This window comes from Erithacus rubecula, assembly GCF_903797595.1.
Source record: "Erithacus rubecula genome assembly, chromosome: 1".
NCBI classification, from domain to species: domain Eukaryota; kingdom Metazoa; phylum Chordata; class Aves; order Passeriformes; family Muscicapidae; genus Erithacus; species Erithacus rubecula.
In genome coordinates, this window is record NC_136658.1 from 109004964 (window position 1) to 109026818 (window position 21855).

The 21855-nt window shown below is 42.5% G+C and overlaps 1 protein-coding gene across 2 annotated transcripts in view; it reads left to right on the forward strand.

Moving 5' to 3' along the window:
- The window catches only part of DSCAM (DS cell adhesion molecule), a 454596-nt gene that overhangs the window by 386678 nt on the left and 46063 nt on the right, over window positions 1–21855 (forward strand). For both annotated transcript variants that reach the window (XM_079312259.1, XM_079312260.1), the window contains 6 exons: window positions 7772–7925; window positions 15384–15501; window positions 16314–16477; window positions 19257–19355; window positions 19909–20097; window positions 20817–21107. In XM_079312259.1, coding sequence (XP_079168385.1) covers window positions 7772–7925; window positions 15384–15501; window positions 16314–16477; window positions 19257–19355; window positions 19909–20097; window positions 20817–21107 — 1015 coding nt within the window. The remainder of the gene's footprint in view (window positions 1–7771; window positions 7926–15383; window positions 15502–16313; window positions 16478–19256; window positions 19356–19908; window positions 20098–20816; window positions 21108–21855) is intronic.

Genomic DNA, 21855 nt, shown 5'->3' on the forward strand with positions numbered 1-21855 from the left:
AGACTCTGACTTCAGACACCTTCAATAGAGTCAAAAATACTTATTTTGGGATCATCAAGGATTTTCTTTGATTAAGGAAAGAAACTAGATGTCTATGATAAACTGGATAGATCTCCTTCTTAAAGTTTCCCTTCTCTTTGTTTAGTCTAGAGACAGTATACATGCTTATCTTAAACCAGCTGATTTGCAATATAAACTAGGTGTAGAAGTATATACAATTACCTTAACATAGATCTTTAAACCATTAGCTGTCATAAATTCCCATCATCCTGGTGTTTTCCACTCCATTATTTCAGGCAGACACAAGTTTTGTATTAATTTCGCATAGGATCTGTCTAAATTTTAACTTTGGGTTTGCATCACACTTTCTGATCCTCATTTCCTCTCCAGATTAAAGACTTGGATAAAAGAAAACTTTGGAAAATAGATTTGATGCAACTATAAGGCAGAAATGATTTGTTGTTGCATACTGTAAATCTTTCAGTGATTAGAAGGATGCTGAAAGTTTCTTGGAGAAAAGAGAAGTAGCTGGCAGAAGTTGGCTGAGTAGATAAAGTTAGTGTTGAACAGAAGTTTATTTAGAGTCAGCAGATTCTGTAAAGTTGAATTTTAAATTTATGTTCATTGATTTGTGTATTGCATGCAGTATTTATCACTGTATCTATATAGCCCTTTTTACAGCATGAAGATATTTATGCTTATTAATTCCTGTGTGCTTTATTTAGCATAGAAATAGGGCATAATTTGGGGGTTATTTTAAAACCTTATATTGGATGGCATTTAAAATGTGTCTTTTTCATAGACCACATGTTCTATTTTTAGCCTTTTTGTCGTTTTTTCACATCTTTGGTGCCAGCTCCCAAACACAGTACATTCATTATTTTAATTGCTTTGTCAACTTTACATTTTTTGCCTATCTTATTTTTGTCAGCGAGCAGACCTCAGGAGGGATGTGACAGAGTATAAATTGATTCTGAAGATGTGCTGGTTTATATGATTTTTAAAAGGTCTCCTTGTAAAGCCCTACCAAAACAAATTTGATATTGATTTTTTCATAACCCTCCCTTCTTGTCTCACACCCAGGGATATCAATACAGTCTGACAATAAGTCCTTGATGTCCTGACCTTCCTGTGGTCACCAGCCCATGACACCACACCTGCTTCCCTCACCAGGAGCTGAGGGACTCTCCAGGAGCTGCCCCAAAGGGACAGGCAGGTGGTGGACCCTAACTGGAATGCCTGGAAGTCCAGACAGTGGGTTTTCTTCCAGGTGTAATACCTGGAAATGAGAATTCAGGAGCAGCTGAGGGAGCTGCAGGAGAAAAGGATGCTCAGGGGGATTTTCTGATTCTGTACATCTCCCTGACAGGAGGGAAGAGCCAGGTGGGGGGTCAGGCTTTGCTCCTAGGACAAGAGGGAATGGCCTCAAACTGCACCAGGAAAGGCTCAGGTTGGACACCAGCAGGAATTTCCCCATGGAAAGGGAGCTCAGGGGTTGGAACTGCCCAGGGGGGTTTGCAGTGCCCATCCCTGCAGGTGGCACCTGGAGGTGGCACTCAGAGCTCTGGGCTGGAACAAGGTGGGCATGGGCACAGCAGGGACTGCCTGGGCTGGGAGGGTTTTTCCAGCCTCAGGGATCCTGGGATTCTTTGGATTGACAAGATTTTCCTGCCAGTGGGAAGGCAGGGAGCTGCCTCTGTTCTTCCCAAAATTCCCATCTTTCTAACATACTAGTTCCACAATAAAGGTGAAAAAGAAATTAGTTGCAACATTATATGGCAGCTGCATTCACTTTTGTGCACAGCTTCTGTTTCCAACAGTTATCTTCAATAATGCTGAGTGAAAAACAGATGCCACCTTTCAAAACATGAGGCAACAGCTGATCAGAAACCATTGTTACACCAAAGTGGCAGCCAAGAGCCTGACTGGAGACCATAGTCCAGGATCAGTGGTTATTTGGAGCTTTGGGAGTGTGTCCATCTGTGAAAGGAAGGCAAAAGTCAGCAGTCCTCAAGAAAAGTACAATTTGTGACCTCAGGCAAACGTTCACATCTTTAGGGAGTTCACTGAGAGGGCACAGCAGTGCTCTGGCTGCTCTTCTCAGGGATGCAGAACTTGAAGTTCATTCTCTATAAATAGAGATATGTATTGATTTTTTATTACAGTTTGCTTCCAGGTAAAAACCAACTTAGTGTAACCCTCAGTACTGGATAACTTGTGAGTTCAGGAGACACTAAAATGTGATTTTTGGAATAGAACATCTCAGTATTCTCTGTCCCATGAGTTCTGTGTGGAGTCTTGGACTTCTCACTTCACAAAAGAACCTTGAAGCGGTTGGAGTGTGTCCTGGGAAGGGTCTGAAAAACAAGTCTTAGGAGTAGCAGCTGAGGGACTGAGGCTCTTCAGTCTGGGGAAAAGAAGGTTTTGGAGGGACCCCACTGCTCTCTACAACTCCCTGAAGGAGGTTATAGCAAGGTGGGGTCATCTCTTCTGCCCTGTCCAAAGAAAGGATGAGCAGAAATAGCCTGAAGTTGCACCTGAGGAGGTTCAGATTGCTTATTAGAAATGGAAATTTCAGTGAGAGAGTGGTCAGCACTGAAATGAGCTCCCCAGGGAGGTTTGGAGTCACTGTCTGTGGGAGTGCTCAGGAGGAGCCTGGATGTGGCTCTTGGGGACAGAGTTTGGGGTGATGGTAGCACTTTAACTTCTCTCCAGCCTCGATTCTGTGGTTTCCAGGAGCAGCAATGCCTGAGACAGGACAAGGTAGACAATTCTGTGATGGAGTTGTACAAAAAGATGGAGATCATTGTTTTCCAACCACATAGAATTGAGACTTTAATCACTAATGAGGCTCAGCTCTTGTTCTAGGCCTGGCCTGTACCAGTGATTAAAGACAGCCCAAGGAGCAGCTCCTGGCCCCAGGGGGATGTGATGGTCACTGATGTCAGTCCATACTTGTCATAAGCCCCTCCAAAGCAGAATTGCTTTGAAAAGAGCTATTTAGAGCAGCACAAAACTGAGCTAGAAACCAAGTTAAGACTCAGTGTGGATCACTGGGATGGAGTGCTCAACTCACCTGCTGCTCTCTCCCATTTAGCAGTGGAGCTTAGCCCAGAGGATGGGTGTTTGTTGAGAGAGACCCAGCAAACAAACAACAACAAACAAACATACAAACACCATTTCACTGGTTTAACTCAGGCCAGATCTAACAAACTCAGTGCTGTTCTGTGGGAGGCTGCAAAACCAGTGGCTCCTTCTTGTGGGCAGGAGGGAGCAGCCTAAGTGTCTCTCCTGAGCCCATTTCTGCTCAGTGGCTCCATTACTGACCTGGATAATGAAATAGAGAGGCTGCCTTTTAATTTAGCAGGGAGGGATTGCATGTACACAGGAGACAGAAGCAGAATTCAGGCAGGTCTTGATGAACTGGGAAACTGGTCTGGAAAAAGTTGGATAAAATTTAGCAAGAAAATGGGTTCCCTGAATAACTAACTGCAAAAGTACTGTGTAGAGAGCAATTCTCTTGATTCTTCAGAAGAGGATTTTCAGGTTATTGTGCCTCCCAAGATGAACATTACCGGCCTTTATAATCCTGTCCTGAAAAGCCAAATGAGAATCCCTGGAATTGTTGAGTACAGGTTTGGAAACTGTGAGAAAGCTATGGACCATCCTTAGACAGTCTGAAGGATAACAGAAGATATTATTAGAGAAACTGATAGAGAAAATGGGATTTCTGGACAATGTTGAAAGCACCAGAGTTATTTAGTTGTAAAATGATAAGAGTACTGGTGGGGAAAGGAATGATAAAACTTCATGTAGATTAAAGACTGGTGCAAAGATCAAGGTAATAATCTATTCTTCATGTTCCTAATAGCCTGGAAAAGAAGCTATGGGTTGAAACTGCAGCAGGAAACTCGAGCTAGATTTAAAAAAAAGGATTTCTAATTGTGAGATTAGTTAAGCAGTGGAATAGGTTGTGCAGCCTAGAGAGTTGCAAAATCTCCTTTTATTGTAAGTCTTCAAAATCAGGTTGGGGAAACATCTGTTTGAAATTGTGCAGGCACAGATGAACCTGGTTTAAAAAACAAAGATAGATTCAGGTGATCTCTCAGAATCCTTCCAGCTCTATCTTTAGATGATGCCATATTTTCTACCTAAAACTGCAGTGAAAGCATGCACCCCACTCTAGGTAGTGTATATAGTATTGATATTTGAATTCAATTTTCAACATGAGGCAGCCAAGACACAGGTAACCAACTTGTGTGTGTTCTTACTTCACACCACAAACCTAAGCTGTTTCTCCCTTTTCACTCATGTCCTAGAAGTCTCTATATGGCTTTCCCAGTTCACTTCCAGGTTTCCTGCAACTTGCAGAGAATGATGAGGTAGAGATCTGTAGTTCACTTATCTGATCAGAAGTTGTGTAGAACAGTGGTAAGCAAGGTGCAGGTTGCCTTTCACAAAATAATCTTCCAGCCCACAGGAAATGATATCTCTTGTCTTAACTCCCTGCTTGGGAAATTCCCCAATTGCTTGGAAATTTGTTAGAAATGTATTTTTTTCCAAGGTGATGTTGAAAAACACAACAAACAAACCAACAAATAGATGAAACAATCAAAAATAGAAGCCAAAGGGATCAGAGTTTATGCACATCACTTTATAAGAGTCAGAAATTCCATGAGATGCATGCTGCTTCAAAGTGTGCAAAGAAATGACACCAGTAGGGCTGAAGTTGCAGAGGAAAATGATGTTCTCTGCACCAGCTGTTCCTCAACATCTCCTGCCATTGCCTGGTTGGGGAAGTAGATTGGCTGCATTCTGATAAAGGACTTGGATTTCATTTTATTCTTCATAGCCCTTGCTGGCTTTCAGAGACTGATCTCTGTCTCTCCTTCTTAGACAGTGAGCTAAAGACAGAAGAAAAATTAACCCATCATCTATAAGCTGAAGAAAAATAGCAGTTAGGAAAACAAATCCCTTGAGCAAGCATGTTGCTGCTTCTAAGATTGAACAGCAGTTTATGTTTTATACTGGCACATGCACAGGCCAATATGTGACAAGGTGACATTCCTTTAAATATTTCTCATTTCAATTGTTTAATCTTCTCTTTGCTGACAAAGCTGCCTTTTTTTTTTTCTCCTTGTGTAATCAAAGTCTCTGGCATGTTAGGCTAATTTAAATGACAGGCAAAAGTTTAAAGTAAAATCGATTCTTTGTCACTGAAGCATCCCCAAGTGTTTTGGCATGTTAGGCTAATTTAAATGACAGGCAAAAGTTTAAAGTAAAATCGATTCTTTGTCACTGAAGCATCCCCAAGTGTTTAAAAAGGAATGTGAGCTGAGGAAACAAGATGGGTGTTAACCAGTTAGAAACCAAAATCTTTTGCTACAGCAGTTTGTTTCAAGAAAATGAGCCATTCATTTAGTGAAGATGCATTTGCCAGATTCAATTAATTAATTAATTCTGAGAATAATTGATTCTACATTTGAAATAGCCACAGATACCAATGGGTGAATGATGCTGGAAGACAGAAAGGAGTTGAAAACAAAGTGTTTTAAAAGCTTTAGAGCAGAAAATCTTGCTGTTTATCCATCTTTGGCGTTCCAGTGAGAATGAGCTGATGGCTGCTGGAATGGAGGTTGGCACTAAGGAATTCTGTGGTGTTTAGCTGTTCCTAAATCCATTTCCCATATCAGCAGGTGGTTTGGAAGGAACCTGTGCTAGGTAACTGCATTAATAAGTGGAGCCTAAGTGCCAGAGACAGCCTGGCCTCTTTGACTTTCAAATTAACCATAGGAAATGCTGCCTCATGAATATTAAATTTCAGCCTCCTCTGCCATGATCAATACATTAGGTTTTATGTATGACCTCACAGAGATCCAGCCTGTCAAGCTATGGGCATTTGTCCAATATTCTTGTGTAAATGTCAAGGCAGCTGGTTCTCAAAGCCTGCTGCAATATTTCACATAATAATAAAGGTGTCTGGCTGCATTGACCTCTTCATATCAGAAGTGGGAATCCAGGCAAACGCTGGCTAAATGGGACAAGCTAATTTGGCATTTTGACAAGCAAAGGGCAATGAGTTTGGCTGGAAAATATGGCAAGTTCTCCCTCTGGGCTTGTTCTGAGCCTGGGGAACTTGGCTGGAGCAAGCCAGTCTTCCCAGAAAAATCACTCTCCATGGAAGGAACAGAATGTGTTCTTGTAAAACCTTTGCATGGTCCCTAAGGGAGCTGAGGTGCCTGGCTTAGAGATAGACATCTTCACTCTGGATTTCAAATGTGAGAGGAGATGAACTCCCCTCTTCCCCTGGCTGCAGGAGATCCAGCTGAAGAACAGAGAAGTGCAGTGACCCATCCAGCAGCTGAAACTGCCTACCAGTTCACATGGAGAGGTGTTTAATGATATCTCAGAAACATCTCTTATTTATTTGGAATTCACTTTGAAGGACTATGTATTCCAATGTTTTCAGGTCAATGTGCCTTTTGAAATGCTAATCAGGTGGAATTGGCCTTTACCACAAGCAGATATTTGTATATCAAAGAGATTCCTTGCACACTTTGTCAGTCTGAACCAAGTTTAGATTACATTGATGCATTATTTTTAATGCTGATTCTTGCTAAAATCTTCTTTTCTATGTCATTAACATTCTAATTATTTTTAGCCTGGTGTAAGTTAGCCATTACCAGGCTCAGCACTGCACAGGGAAGTGAGTATTATTCATCCCAATGGTTCATTACCCCTCTATTTTTACGTGCAGGCATCACAAAGCCCACGTCAGAAATAAAAGTGGCAATATTGAGTGCTGTAATGCTGTTCAGAGCTGAGATTTTCCTCCTCAGCCTTCCTGTGGAGGATGTGCTGAGCTCTCAAAGCCCCTTGGAGGGATGTGTGTGTTCCTCCACACCTTTCCCTGCACATCCCAGCAGGATGCAGAAGCTCTCATGGATGAGCAGGGACTGCAGAGCAGCTGGTTGGCTCTGCTGCAGCCCCTTGGCCAAGGCACTTGAGTGACAGAGGAGAGACTGAACTGGCATTTCTTCCAGCACTTGTCCTTCCCTGCTAATGCAGCCAGCTGGCTGAGATGACCTTCAGCTGGGAGTCTCTGAATGGAAGTAATTTCGTGATGGAACAAAACTAGACTTGGGGGAAGTTTGAACAGCCTGTAACAGAGCATGGTTTTATTCCTTGGTTCTCTCCACTGCTGAAGGGATTAGCACCAAAATGCAGGAATAAGCAGCACCAAAGGTGATAGAAATAATACACTTTTAATAGTCAAAAGACTGGATGTGGCACTCAGTGCCGTGGTTTAGTTGAGGTGTTAGGGCATGGGCTGGACTCAGTGATCCTAAAGGTCTCTCCCAACCTAGTGATTCTGTGCTACTGTGATTCTGTGAAATCCAGATTTCTCAGCAGATGCAGCACTGAATCCTCCACTGGGAAAGTTTTGTGTAGAGCTAAATCAGTTTGTCAGAACTATCGATGGTAAAATTCAGCCATATTTATTCCCTTCCATTGTTTATCCAACCCTGTAAAAATAAATGGCACATAAAAGTCCTAATCTGAATAAAACCAATAAAACACGACACAAATTCACTGAATATGAATGAATTGCAACAAGTTCCTGTGTCTTCTCTGTTTACTGCCATCTGCCATCTGTTTGGAGCAATTGATGCTCATCCGAAGAGCCCTGAAGTAACAGGCTTTGTAGCACTCACATTTTCTCCAAATACTGCTTATTTTAGCCTGGAAACATTTGTCTCTCCCACCACAGGTGATCAGCGAGTTTGAAGCCTCTCCCGACTCATTTTCCTACAGAATCCCCAACCTGAGCCGGAATCGCCAGTACAGCGTGTGGGTGGTGGCAGTGACGGCTGCGGGGAGGGGCAACAGCAGCGAGATCATCACCGTGGAGCCCCTGGCCGAAGGTACAGGGACAGCTGGGGACACCCTCTGTCGGGGCACGGTCATCAGGACAAGCTCAGGAGCTCTCCACATTCTGGTCTTGAAGTTTGGAGTTTGTTGTAAAGGGCCCTGCTGAGAGCTGCCAGCTCAGAGCAGGATGGAGAGTGGGGTGAGGTAAGAGAAAGGAGTAAGAGAGTGGTGGGGGAAGTGAGAGGTAAGAGAGAGATTTTCCTGTTTACAATACAATAAATCTTCTTCTATGCTGAATATTCTAATTTCCACTAACCAATCTAATACAAGATACAAATCCTATAGCGTTTGCATACAGCCTATAAGAATCATTACATTACCATAATGTGTTATACTTTAAAACCTAAAAACTACTCTTTGGACCCCTTCTGCCAAGCTAGCAGGGTCTTCTCTGACCTTTGGAGCTGCTCTCCAGCAGAAGGCATTGTTCTATCAACAGGGGATTACTTTTGGCCAGCCATCCTATTGTCTTCTAGTTATTTAGTAACTAAAGTTTGGTATCTCAAAGATGGCTTTCATTTCAATCTCACTGATGGTTTCCATATTCTCAAAATCTTTTGCTAAGCATTCATATTTATAAGGTTTTCCTCATTCATCCTTTCCAACACAGCTGCCCAGAGCCAGCCAGGCTCCTGGGCTACCTGCACAACTGTCTCTGTGCCCCATTGAGGGTGGCATTTGTCAGGAGCAGCTTCAGCTCACTGCTGGTTGCTCAAGCTTTGCTGGAGTCAGCAGAGAGGGGATGATGTGCTGCTCTGTGGGGTACCTCATCCAGCCCACCTTAGAAGGGAATAGATTGCTTGTTGGAGCAATTTTTGGGTTGCAGTTTTTGGTTACAGGGGTTTGCAGATGATGCCTCTCCTCCTCTGAATGTTTCTTTTCGTTGCTGTACAAGGTAACTTCTTTATCATTCCTTTCCTCTTGTGTACTCCACAAGTACCATCTTCTGTATAAAAGGGTCTGATTAACATATCTAAACTCTGAACAATTGTTCTCTACTTGCATTAGCTTTGAAGTTTGCTGCTTCTATTTCAGAGATGAAAGGATAATGTGCCTCAAATCTTGAATATTTATTTCCAGCTGTATTAGTTGTTCTATTAAAAGATATTGCTGGGGCCTGTGAATTCTGCCTTTTGAGATGTGATGCTTGCAACATTAGAGCACCTTGGTTTGGAAATGGAGGCCTAACATTTTGAACAGCAAAGTGAGAAGAGTCCCATCCCACTCAATCTATGGGGTCTTCAAACTGATTTTTTTTTACTACTCGGCTTGGTGCCAGAATGGGCAGAGTAATGCACAGATCCCTAGAGCTGCAAAATTAGATACATTTAATTGGATTTACAGTTTTACAAGCCTGCTAATTCTTCACTTGGGTGTGTAAAGATGTAAAATCTAGTGCATTATGATGACAGGTTCTTTCTGAAAAGGCTTTGCTGTACTTCAGCCTTGTGCCACCAACATGAAAGCACTTTCTGCATGGAAGAGCAAACTCCATTACCATGGGAAATCTCCCTGTTCTACCTGTCTAGCTGATAGATCACCATTTTTATGATGGTGATGGTTTGACATCAGAGTTTTGACCCTTGGCTGCATCATAAGCAGTTTAGGTAGAGGGTTGAGGGAGGGGATTGTCCCCTGTGCCCTGCTCAGGTGTGACCCCACCTGCAGAGCTGCCCCAGCCCAGGGAGGAGCTGGAGCTGCAGAGAGCCCAGAGGAGGCAGCAGGATGAGCAGAGGATGGAGCAGCTCTGCTGGCAGGAAAGGCTGGCACAGCTGGGATTGTTCACCTGCACAGGAGAAGCTTTGGCTGAGCTCAGTGTGGCCTTGCAGGGCCTGAAGGAGCTGGGAAGAGAGATAATTCCCAAGTACAAAGGGGAATGGCTTCAAATTGACAGAGAGTAGGTTTAGGTTAGGTATTACTGTGAGCTTAGTGAGGAATTGTAACAGCTTGTACAGAAATCTTATGGATGTCTCATCCCTGGAAGTGCCCAAGGCCAGGTTGGACACTGGGACTTGGAGCAGCCTGGGATGGTGGCCCATGGTAGGGGGTTGGAACTACATTATCTTTAACCTTCCTTCCAGCCCAACCCCTCTAGGATTCTGTGTTTATCATGGATGATGTTGCTGATTTTGCAAGGTGTTGCTTGAACACATGACAGTTTCCCAGTGTGGAGAAGCTGCAAACAGGGTCCTTCAGACCTGAAAAATGTGGAGCTTTTCCATTGCAGCATAAGTGCACACTGCATTCTGGAGATCAGTGAGACCAAAGTTGAGATCCTAAAAGGGAGATGAGGAGCGTGAAGGACACCAGTGAAGGAAGATCATGAAAGAACAATTCAGAGAAAAATGGCAAAGGTTTCAGAGTGTACCTCCTTTGCTGTCACCAATGTAATCAATGTGTGGTGATGAAAAGAAAAATACAAACAAAAATAAGCATAAAAATAGATTATTGAATAAGAGCAAAAATTATTGGACATGGTGCAATACTAATAGATTGAGGCTGCAGGCAAACCCTGCACAAAATGCACTAGAAGTTCTTTTTCCATGTCCTATGCATTTTAAAAAGAGGGAAATGTTCAAAGATGAACACAGATCAATTCAGGCTTTGCAGGCACCAATATTCATGACCTCAAATTATGAGGAATTGCAGTGTGCAATTGCTCTCTGTTTGCCAAAAATTGAGAAGTTGCAACTTGACCCACATGTACTTAAACTGATCCAGCTTACCAGAATTAATTCTGCTCCTCTGAAGCTTATGTAACATAATCCATGATGACAAATAAGTGAACTTAAAAAACAACTTTTATGAAAAGGCAAGATGACTTAAAAGAAAAAATAATTAATTACTTCAATATAGACAGGTCAGTCTGAAGAAGATTTTATTTCAAAGGACAGTAGAATGCATCCAGTCAACCTTAGAGCTTGTAGTGATACAGCAATGTAAAGTCTGCATTAGATGATGCTCAGGAAAAGCCTCTTACATGCACTTAGGGCTGTAAAAGTAATAAATAATCCATTTGTGGATGGTTTGATGGGTGCTAAGAATACTGATAGATAGCAATTTTATGAACTGTGGATGTAGCTAGGTTAGAAATTATTGTATCACATACAAAATTTCCTTTATGAATGCATGACAGGGCTTTTTAGGGAGCTGGGAGAAAGTGGTGATCAGTGTTGAGGGCAGTGGCTGCACAATGAGGAAGGATGGGCAGAGCTCAAAGCCTCAAAGACCTTTTTCACCCCCCTCTATGTCTGTAGCAAACAGCATATCCTGGGGTTAGATGCAGTTTAAGCCTGATTTTGCCCTAAGTTCCCCATGCAAAAACATCCTGTGGGCCATTATTTTGTAGTTGTTTGCTTCCTTTCTTTGCTTCCCTTACTGCACAGTAACTGTCCAAGTAATGATAGCATCATGACAGCTAATAAGAGTTAACTTTGAATTGAATTATGTCAACTTAATTATAACCCCTTTAAGAACTCCTTTGAGAACAATGAGAATGTCTAGATAGGGGTTTGATGTGAAATGGATAGTCCAATTTAAATGAAAGCTTAATTCAAGTTAACATTTCTTTCTTGCTTTAATGCCTTCATTTCTCAGAACAGATTGTTATTCTCTGTAATTAACTGACAGAAATAATAAAAAAAATCCCCAACAAACAGAAAATAATCATGGCAATGAAAGTTCAGCCTCCACGTAAGCAAGCTGTACTCCTGCCCCTCAAATTACTCTTCACTGCTGAATTGAAAGAAGTGGGTTTAGCCTATCAAGTACACTCAGAAGACAAAAAACCTTGCATGCACTTGCCCCTCTGATTTAGTGACCATGACTGATGGGCAGTGGCATTTGCTGCCAGTGTGATGTGACAGATCCAGACCCCTGGCAATCCGATCCTCTGGGGACAACTCTCTGACTTTCGAGTTTCCCCTGGTTTTCTAAACTACCTGAGCATTATTTTTGAGCAGATTTTCCCCTAGTCTATGTTGATTTGTGTGTTTAGTGTTTTTAAATGGCAGGTGGGGTTCACATGACAGTACACACTGGTCTGTTTGTTTGATGGCTCATCAGTCTGGAATACAGGGGACATTAGAAACAAAGAACCATGGAGTGGGTTGGGTTGGAAAGCACCTTAAAAATCATCCAGTTCCACCCACTGTCATGGCAGGGACACCTCCCACTGTCCCAGGCTGCTCCAGCCCCAGTGTCCAACCTGGAACTGAACATTCCAGGGATTCAGGGGCAGCCACACCTGCTCTGGGCACCTGTGCCAGGGCCTGCCCACCCTCTTTTATGAGAAAGTAAATGAAAGAATCTCCTGACCCAGGATGTTCACTGTTAGATCTTTTGTTTTAAGCAGTGAGCTGTCATAGCTCTTGTTCAGCTTCCTTCTGAAGCTCACCTTTAAAGTACAGCTGTGTCCTCTAGAGGAAGAATAACCCACGTGTTTTACAGCTTCTTGCAAAGAATTTCTGCCCATTTCTATTTCTGTGACAGTAAATGTAGGTTAGAGGATTTGTTATCTAAACAAACAAACATGCAGAAAGCTGCATTATCATAAGAGAGTGCAATGTTCTGTGAAGGAACCTCTTTATCTTCAATTAATAATTGGGTAATTTGTAAAAAAAAAAATAGGAGCAGATACAGCCCTAATCCAGTGCCATGCCCCCAAATGTAAGGCTGGAGGGAGTGTGTAGGCATGTGGGTAGCTTTGATAACAAAGAAGGAAACCCTGCAGCTTACCCATATGATTCCAAAAATTCCCATGGCTCAAAGGAAGAGCTCCGTGAGATTCCAGGCTTTTTTACCTCATGAATGCCTGCTAGAATTTCAAACCTATTGCTCTGAGGTGGATTTCACTTGACATTTATTTTCTTTCTAGTTTTCTTTGTGCACCTTTTAGCAGTCTCAGGACATCATTTGAAGTTCAGCTCTAAGGAAAATTGGGCTTGAAAAATGTCCTGCTGTTTTACCATTTTTTTTAAAAGCACTCAGTACATGGAAGGAATAAGAAAATCCATAGAAAGCTGTGTATACTTTCACAAAAATAGTGCACTGTGCTTGTCTCATAATTTTCTGAGTCATGGTCTATCATCTTACCAGTGGCTTAGGCTCCTGTAAAATAAGGAATACAGGATATGGAAAACCAGGAGCTACAAGATAAATATTGCACTTTCAACATCTGCTGTCCAGCCTGTGACTTCTTCAGAAAGAATTCACATCAAAATAACAATTAAAAACGAAGGGATTAGACAGAAGGTTTGCTAACAGTGGTGACATGCCATGCTGAAGATTTCATCAGGATTCCAAATGTTCCAAATGTTTTGTCCTACAGGAACTGGCAACAGTTGGAATTAGCTGGATATTTCAAGAAACACTGCCAGTGTGGGAAGGCCACAGAGAAAATGATTAATAGTCAATTTTAAATGAGTTTTCAGAATTCATGTTGCAGAGGGGATTTTGCACAGGACAGGAATGTGAGCAGTCCAGATGCTCCCAGATGTTTTGTGGATAGAGCTGACAGCATCTCCTGCTGCTTTTCAGAGATGGCATGAGAGCCACAAGGCACCTCCTGCAGCAAAACCTGGCAGCACTGAAGACAAATTGACTTCTAACAGCAGCTTCAGCAGAGTCAGCATTTCACTCAGTGTCTCTGAGTGCTCTGGGCATTTTTCTGTTTGAGTTGCTTTGGTTAATTAGCCCATGGTGTGGTGGGTTGGGTGCCAGACACCCACCAGAGCTTCTCTATCACTCCCCTCTGCAGCTGGACAGGGGAGGGAAAATATGACAAAGGTTCCTGAGTTGAGATGAGGACAGAAAGAAATCACTCACAAAGTACCATCACAGGCAAAACAGGCTTGAATTAGAGATATTAATTGAATTTATTACCAACAAAATAGTGAGAAGAAAACGAAATCTTACACCTTCCCCACACCCCCTACTCCTTCCCAGCTCTACCTCCTCCTCCACAGCAGCACAGGAAGATGGGAATAGAGGTTACAAGCAGTTCATCACATCTGCTGCACACAGGGGAAGCTTCTGGCAAGCTGCAACCTCCCCACTACCAAACCCTGGCCATACAAACCCAGCAGGGATGGCCTGTGGGGGTACAGCCCTGTGTAAGTCTTTCCTAGGAAATCTTATTTTAGGAGTGCCCAGGTGGAAGAGCAGCCTGATTCACGAGAGCTTCTGGCTGCCCAGTGTCTTTGCATCCCTCTGGTGTCCAACCATCCCAGGCAGCACAAACCACAGCTCTGTCCTGGCAGGGTTCAGCTCAGAGCTCTGAAATGAGAGACCCAGGGAGCTCCAGCTGCCCTTTAGCCAGGACAGGACATGGTGATGTTAGGAAAGTAGTGCTGTGCCATTCCCCAACCTTCACTGTGCCTGCTACCTAAATCTTCAACTTGTTTTTAGTTAAAGTTTTGACCAGAGAGGAAAAACCTCTTGAGAAACTCAGCCTTCAGCAGTGCTTGAAGAGAACATAGGCACCACAGTCCAAACTGATTGTATAATCTGTGAAATCTTTTCTGTGAATATCTCAAGTCCCATTGCAGCCTACTCAAGTAATTTTGCTTAATTTTTCAAGGCCTGTTCTTTTATGCATGAATCTTTTTCCAGATTAACTGTCCCAGTTATATTTGATGCCAGGTCTCATTTTCATGTTTTCCTAATTGGTGCAAAATGGATTATTAAGTATAAATTCTGATGGGTGTGCACGACTGAAGTAGATCAGGACTAAAAATACAGTATTTTGTCTATCTGTATTCAGTATGTGCCTTTAAAATGTACATTTAGAGGTCAGCAGAAAGATTATTTCTATCAGGAGTCATTCCCGAGGAATAACAAATGAAGTTTGAACACAACTTATAAATCAAAAATACACGAGTGATTTTTTTTAAATCTATTTAGGTGATTTGAGAGCTGATAAAAACTGATTTTAGCTCGTTCACATTTGTGAATTTCAGATAGATTCCACAATATACTAATATACATGAAGGTTTATTTGGTTTAATGTCAAAATTGTTGTAGAAGAGATGTATCAATAATTCAGTTTTTATGAGACATCTGTCTACTGTGGACAGTTCTTGCTGGAAGCATTGAGAGAAGCATCTCTTGGAATAACTTTCATCTGTAACTTCTACTCCAAATCTATACTTTACTGACTACAAAAATCACTAAAGATGATAAATAACTGGATTTGCTCTTTTTCTCTACAAAGACTCTTCCAATCCCATGCCTCATTTCTCTTTTAGTTACTTGTCTTCCAGGTACTGTAACTGATATTTTACTTGAATAAATAACTAATATTACGAGTGAAAAGGAATTAGTAACCTTTTACCACCATTTTTAGATTGGTTTGGTTTTCCTTTCCCCCCTTTAATTGTGGGTGTCTCTGTTTCCCTTCCAAGGCTATGAACAGACTCCTCACTTCAGTGTCTCTTGCTCTCTCCTCCCAGCTCCTGCCAGGATCCTGACGTTCAGTGGGACGGTGACAACCCCCTGGATGAAGGACATTGTCCTCCCCTGCAAGGCTGTGGGGGACCCAGCTCCAACAGTCAAGTGGATGAAGGATAGGTAACCAGCAACTAAATGTACAGCTCAGATAAAATCCATTTATTTAAAATCCTGAGGTTTGTGGGGAGGGAGGTCCTGGGTCTATGGCAGGAAGGAGAAGGACTGTTTGTGGTCACAGCAGATGAGGAGTTTAGAAATTCCTTTAATTAATTGGCTGTGGTGATTACAGGGGCATCAAAGGGAGAAAAAGTAATGAAGAAAGGCTAAAGGTAAACATTCAAAATGTAAAACTTGGGAGTGTTTTTGTTTTATCCTCAGGCAGACAGGGAAGTTTAATTCTGAGAGAGCAAAGTGCCTGATACAGTGATTTGTGCTGAGCTGGGCAGTAAATGTCTAGCACATATTTAATTTTCCATTATTCTGTTCTCAGCTTTAGTTTCACAGTCTGACAGACTGCTTGAAAACACACAGGGACAATAATTTTCATCCAAGCCCTGTGCAAGCAGGGATACTACAGTGCCATGAAACCCTCTTGTGCACTGATATAAACACCTGTGATTTCATAAGGATGAACTTTATAACCAGGAACTGCCTATACCCTTGTTTCAGCATTTTTATGAAATAACAAGATAAGGAATGAGTGAATTTCTGTTTTCACTCACACTGGGTCCAGGAAAAGTGCATTTTTAAGCAAATTATAGCTGTTTCCCAACAGAAAATACTCCTTTGCTGCCTTATTGAAGGGACACACCTCACCCCACACATTTTCCTCTCTTTCCATTCTTAGCTGCTTCAAAAAAAAACCTAATCCACTTGTGAGTAATTTTGATTGTAACTTCTTTAATGTATGCACTTTGTTTCCTGTGAGGCAGTAACGGGACACCCAGTCTAGTGATGATTGATGGGCGAAGGAGCATCTTCAGCAATGGCAGCTTTGTCATCAGGACTGTGAAGGCAGAAGACTCTGGCTACTACAGCTGTGTGGCCAGCAACAACTGGGGATCAGATGAAATCATTCTGAATTTGCAGGTACAAGGTAAGGCTGTTGGATCTACCTTGGAATTGTTAGCACGACTTTAAAGTGTCTGAAATGTGTTTGAAATGCAAAATGTTGGTATTTATGTGTATTAGTGCAAATCTAATTCTTGCAGATTCATGCATAAGTTGTTCTGACTCAGCCATGGGTATTTTATGGTCTAGAAAATGGTGCTTTTGGTGAAACAATTCACACACTCAGTTAAGTCTCTATGTGAGTTTTTATAAGATTGACAACTGTGTGCTTGTATTCAGTTATCTTCTAGTTCTTCACACAGAAAGTATCAGCTTCTGCTGTCTCCTTACAAATACCACATGTATCATTTTAACATTACAAAATTCAGAAAGATGTGAAGGCCTTTAATTTAGCTCCTGAAAAGCAATCAGCAGAAATTTGCCTCTGTACTGAGATGTTGCACAAAATCTTCATTATGCAGGTGCAGAATTTTATTATGAGGTGAATATGAGGAGGCACTGGAAATGAAACATCAGTACCCCTTCAGCTAATGCATTTCTCCAGCTACATTTTATATTCATGTTGAAATGCACAAAGTGCATCCAGGATGGTGTTGGTGATATTCAGTATAAGAATATAAACTAAGAGTAAAGTGAAGCAGAGCCTGGGTATTCCATACCAGGAATTCCCTATGCAGATTTCCTTGCTCACTTGCACTAAAGCAAATCCTACAAATGCTTCAATTGTCTGCAAATTTTTGTACCAGAGTGGACCATCACTCTCCTGGATGTAGAATTTAAACTTCAAGTGCAAACAAATGAGAGCACAGAGAGAGGTTGTTTCCACTGCAGTCCCCCTCTCTCCCTGCATAAACCATTCCACCAAGCCTTGGAACAAACATCATGGAAGATATGGGCATATATCAGCTTCCCTACAATCAAACAGAAACTGAAGATGCTCTTCTGCAATGTTTGAAGCAGAAGAGGAAGTAGGGAGAGAAGACACCATGAAATGGAAGCCTTATATTTATATTTCACTAAGTACTTCTGTAATTGCATGTATTTGCTGTTATTGAACTGCAGCAACTAAAAGCAAATCAATATTATATCCCTAAGGGACAGACAAAGAGTGGCTTTTAATATGTGGGACCATCATTTTTTGTAGGTAGGGTGAAGCTGTGATGAAAGCTTTTACAATAAATCTTTCCCCATGTAGTGTGTGCTGTCTCTCCCCATGGAATCAGCCAAGTCACTCAGAATAACAGAACAAATCCATCTCACAACGGGAATTTTCCTTTAGAGTATAAACTGTCTCTTTTGTTTTCTTCAGCCCTGTTTGGCCCTGTGAGGGCAAAAAAATCAGCTTCTCTTTGAACTAACCCATAGCTGGAAACCAGCAGACTCTACCTTAAATCAGCAGCCATTATTCTGCAGTCTGATGGCTCAGACATGAACTGCAGTGGGAAACTTTCCCTGGAATTTTGCTCTGCAAGAAGAGCTGCCCCTTAAGCATAGGCAAAGAAGGCTGGACACAGCAGAGCATTTTGGACTTCTGTCCTGCCTGCTCTTGGGACTGTGTCAGGACAAGGGCAGCTCCTGCCAGCACAGATCTGACACCAGCACCCTCCCCTCTCCCATGCCAGAGGAGCTGTGGCCATCCTGTTGTCTCTGCTCCCCAGATTTCCATCCCATCTTTGCTGCTGTTTTTTGATCCTTTCCAGGCATGGACACTTCTTACTCTTGAGGCAGCAAAGCTCAATTTTGTCTGTTTCTGACAGTAAAACATCCCCAGTCCGTTTCCAGTCCCAATTCCCTGTGTCAATTCCCAGTCCCAGTTTTTTCAATCCAGTGCAAATTGTTGGGATGTGTTCTGGCTACTTCTCTGCCCTTTGGTGCTGGAATAAATTCCTTCAGTGAAGATGGTGAAACCCTGGCACAGGTGCCCAGAGCAGCTGTGGCTGCCCCTGGATCCCTGGCAGTGCCCAGGGCCAGGCTGGACAGTGGGTTGGAGCAGCCTGGGACAGTAGAAGATGTCCCTGCCATGGCAGTGGATTGGAATTAGATGATCTTTAAGTCTTTTCCAACCCAAATTATTCCATGGTTTCCTCCAAAGGAAGCTGGGCACTGGGAAGTGGATGGGAGTTGTAACCTCTTTTATTCCTGCACTCAGTCAGCAGCAGGTCCTTGGAACCTTGATCTTCCATCCCCCATAATGTTTATGGGGAGGAGCAGAATGGAAGTGTTTCCAGTCTCTGCTGACAGGGTTGGGAATTCTTCATACCAAAAGCCTCAGTTGTTTGGAAGAGGACTGGATATGCTCCAATGACAAATCTATCTATGATACCTAATTAACTCTCATGTTTGTACTGGCAGAAGCCCTTGGTTTGCACCTTTTTTTCATTTTTGCCATAATAGCCTGCAAACACAGGAATGAGCAGGGCATCATTTGCAACAGCACATGTTTGCTGCCACTAAAATTTTATCTTCTCCCTAAAACAGATATCAAAAACAATGTAAATTAATGGCTGGGTAGCTCATGTGCCATTGAGCTCTAACAGAACAGATGCAAAAAAAAAAAAAAAAAATCAGGGAAAAAAAAAGGTTAAGAATTGAAAGACAAAATTGTGCATAAAATTAAATTTCAAAAATTAGAGCTCGTCTATTCTTGTCTTAACCAAGAATGTCAGCTAAACAGACACTTTGACAGAAATAATTTGCATTTTTTGCAACTCAAAACAGCTATTTGATAAATGACTGTTAGAAGTGATTAAAATCGTGCCAAACCATTTGAATGCATTTTCTATTTCTGACTATTTCCCATCTAGTTCCACCAGACCAGCCAAGACTCACTGTATCCAAAACTACATCTTCCTCTATCACTCTTTCCTGGATACCTGGAGACAATGGTGGCAGCTCTATCCGAGGTAATGTAATTCAGGTTAATTGCTGCTTCTTACTAAATGATCATATGTTGATAGAATCAGTATACAATTATGAATGGCAAAAAAATAAAAGAATAAAGAAAAACAACCCAATCTGTATTGCTGTCAACCTTTAATGTGCACTATCATGGTGATAACAGCTTTCAGTAAATTGCAGTTTGTCTTTGTGGTGTTTATTCACATATTTAATCACTTTCTCCTCAGCTGTTATGACAGTTGCTCTATCTGATTTTCCATGTGTGTAATCTCTAACCACTCATTTTAGAGGGTCCACGTTCATTATCTGGTTGTTGCTGATGGAAGGGTTCTTAGAAATATCCATCCTTTTCTTTTCCCCTTGAAGCCATCATAAAAAATTGTATTTAAGCTGCTGTCAGGGTGGGCAAAATCCATTGCCTGGTATCTTTCAGTCAGGGGATAGCTGTATGTTTCCCTACACATGGGATTTTTTTTCAGTTTTATTAGGTCTTTAAAATGCCTCTTTAGGTTACCTGAAGGATTTGTGATACCGTTCCCATCCACGCTTTCCCTCCAGGTTACATTCTGCAGTACTCAGAGGATAACAGTGAGCAGTGGGGCAGTTTCCCCATCAGCCCCAGTGAGAGATCCTACAGGTTGGAAACCCTGAAATGTGGCACCTGGTACAAGTTCACCCTGACAGCTCAGAACGGGGTGGGGCCGGGGCGCATCAGCGAGATCATCGAGGCCAAGACGCTGGGCAAAGGTGAGTTGGTTCCATCCCCTCCTGCAGCTCCTGCCTCCTGCTCTAGGTCATGGTTTGGTGAGAAAACAGGCATGGAAATCTTAATATCACTGGCTTTGGAAACATTTAAAGCTTTGTCCATGGTTGTGGGGCTTGAAGCCCACACAGGTTGATGTTCTGTGCTTTTTTCTCTAATGATATTTTTTCTAAGGTAGGTTGGCAGATATTTGGTAAGAGGGTATCTTCACTGTCACACACTATTGCAATTCCAGCTATTTCATTGCCATGAGGAAATTGTCTCTTCTTATAAAAATTCAGGGGTTTATTTGTCTGGATGTTGAAGGAAGACAGGGAGTATATTTATGTATAAAGAAATGAAGCCAATGTCTGATTTCTGCTCCAAGCCAGTGTTGCAGGAGTGTGCAAGCAGCATCCTCTGAACAGGATAAGTGTCAAAAATAAAGGAAAAATTTGTGTGAAAGTCTGCAAGGCAAAACAAACCAAATTTTTTGAATGGATGCTTGGATTTTTTATTCCCACATATTGACTTGAAAATCTGGGTTTGTGAGTCTGGCACGAAGTGGGAATAAAAAATGAGGAGGTGGGTAAATTGAATGTATAGATGCTGAGATTAACCTATAGCCAAGATTGCCCTAGAAACTATTCTCTAAAGTTTATCTTTTGCGAGGTTTTACCTACAATATTTGAACATTCTGTCTGGAATACCCCACTGCCTCTAGAGCCACAGTTTTCCAAGGAGCAAGAGCTCTTTGCCAGCATCAACACCACGCGGGTGAGGCTGAACCTGATCGGCTGGAACGACGGCGGCTGCCCCATCACCTCCTTCACCCTGGAGTACCGGCCCTTCGGGACCACGGTCTGGACCACGGCCCAGAGGACATCCCTGTCCAAGTCCTACATCCTCTACGACCTCCAGGAGGCCACCTGGTACGAGCTGCAGATGAGAGTGTGCAACAGTGCTGGCTGTGCAGAGAAACAAGCCAAATTTGCCACCCTCAATTATGATGGCAGTAAGTATTTCCTTTCATTTGCACCTCAGAGTTTCACATGTGATTGTTTTTTCTTTTTGCTCATCTTCCTTTTCTGAATCCACATTTGGAATCTGCCAGCCATGCTGTCAGAGAGGTTAAAGTCTCAGGGATGTAAAATAGCTCCTGATTTCCTGACAGTAGGCTGCCAGGCAGAAAAGAGGAATTGTTTATTTGTCCTCACTTCAGAAAAACTCCAAAGTCAATCAGCCATAAGACACATAATCATAGGACATTAAAAGTCATTAGTTCCAGTGGTTACAGGGGCCCTTTCCTAGTATTTCATGCATCTTTTCCATGAAATTTTAGTCTGCCATGGAATTTGTTCCTGCAGCCATTCACGGGGGTGTCTCATTGCTATTCCCCATGACACAGCCCAAAACCCATTATGGGACTCACTGGAGCAGCCAAGCAGGTTGTCCTCTGGGAAAGCCTCTGGATAACATCCTCCAAGGGCAGAGCAATGGCAGTGCAATCATCCCTGTTTACAGACAGGGCACAGGGAACTAATGGCCATGACAGATGGCTCTGTCATGCCCAGCAGCAGGACACGGACCATGAGCGAGTTGTTCCATCCTGTTTTTCTGCCAGGGGTTACTGCCCACCCTGCAAAACCCAAAGGACACAAGGGCAGGAGCAAACTGCCAGTTTGTCACTCACTGCACCAGGTGCTGCCAGGCTGATGAGAGGGATGGTGACACATGTGTGCTCCTGGTGGCTCTGCAGTGGG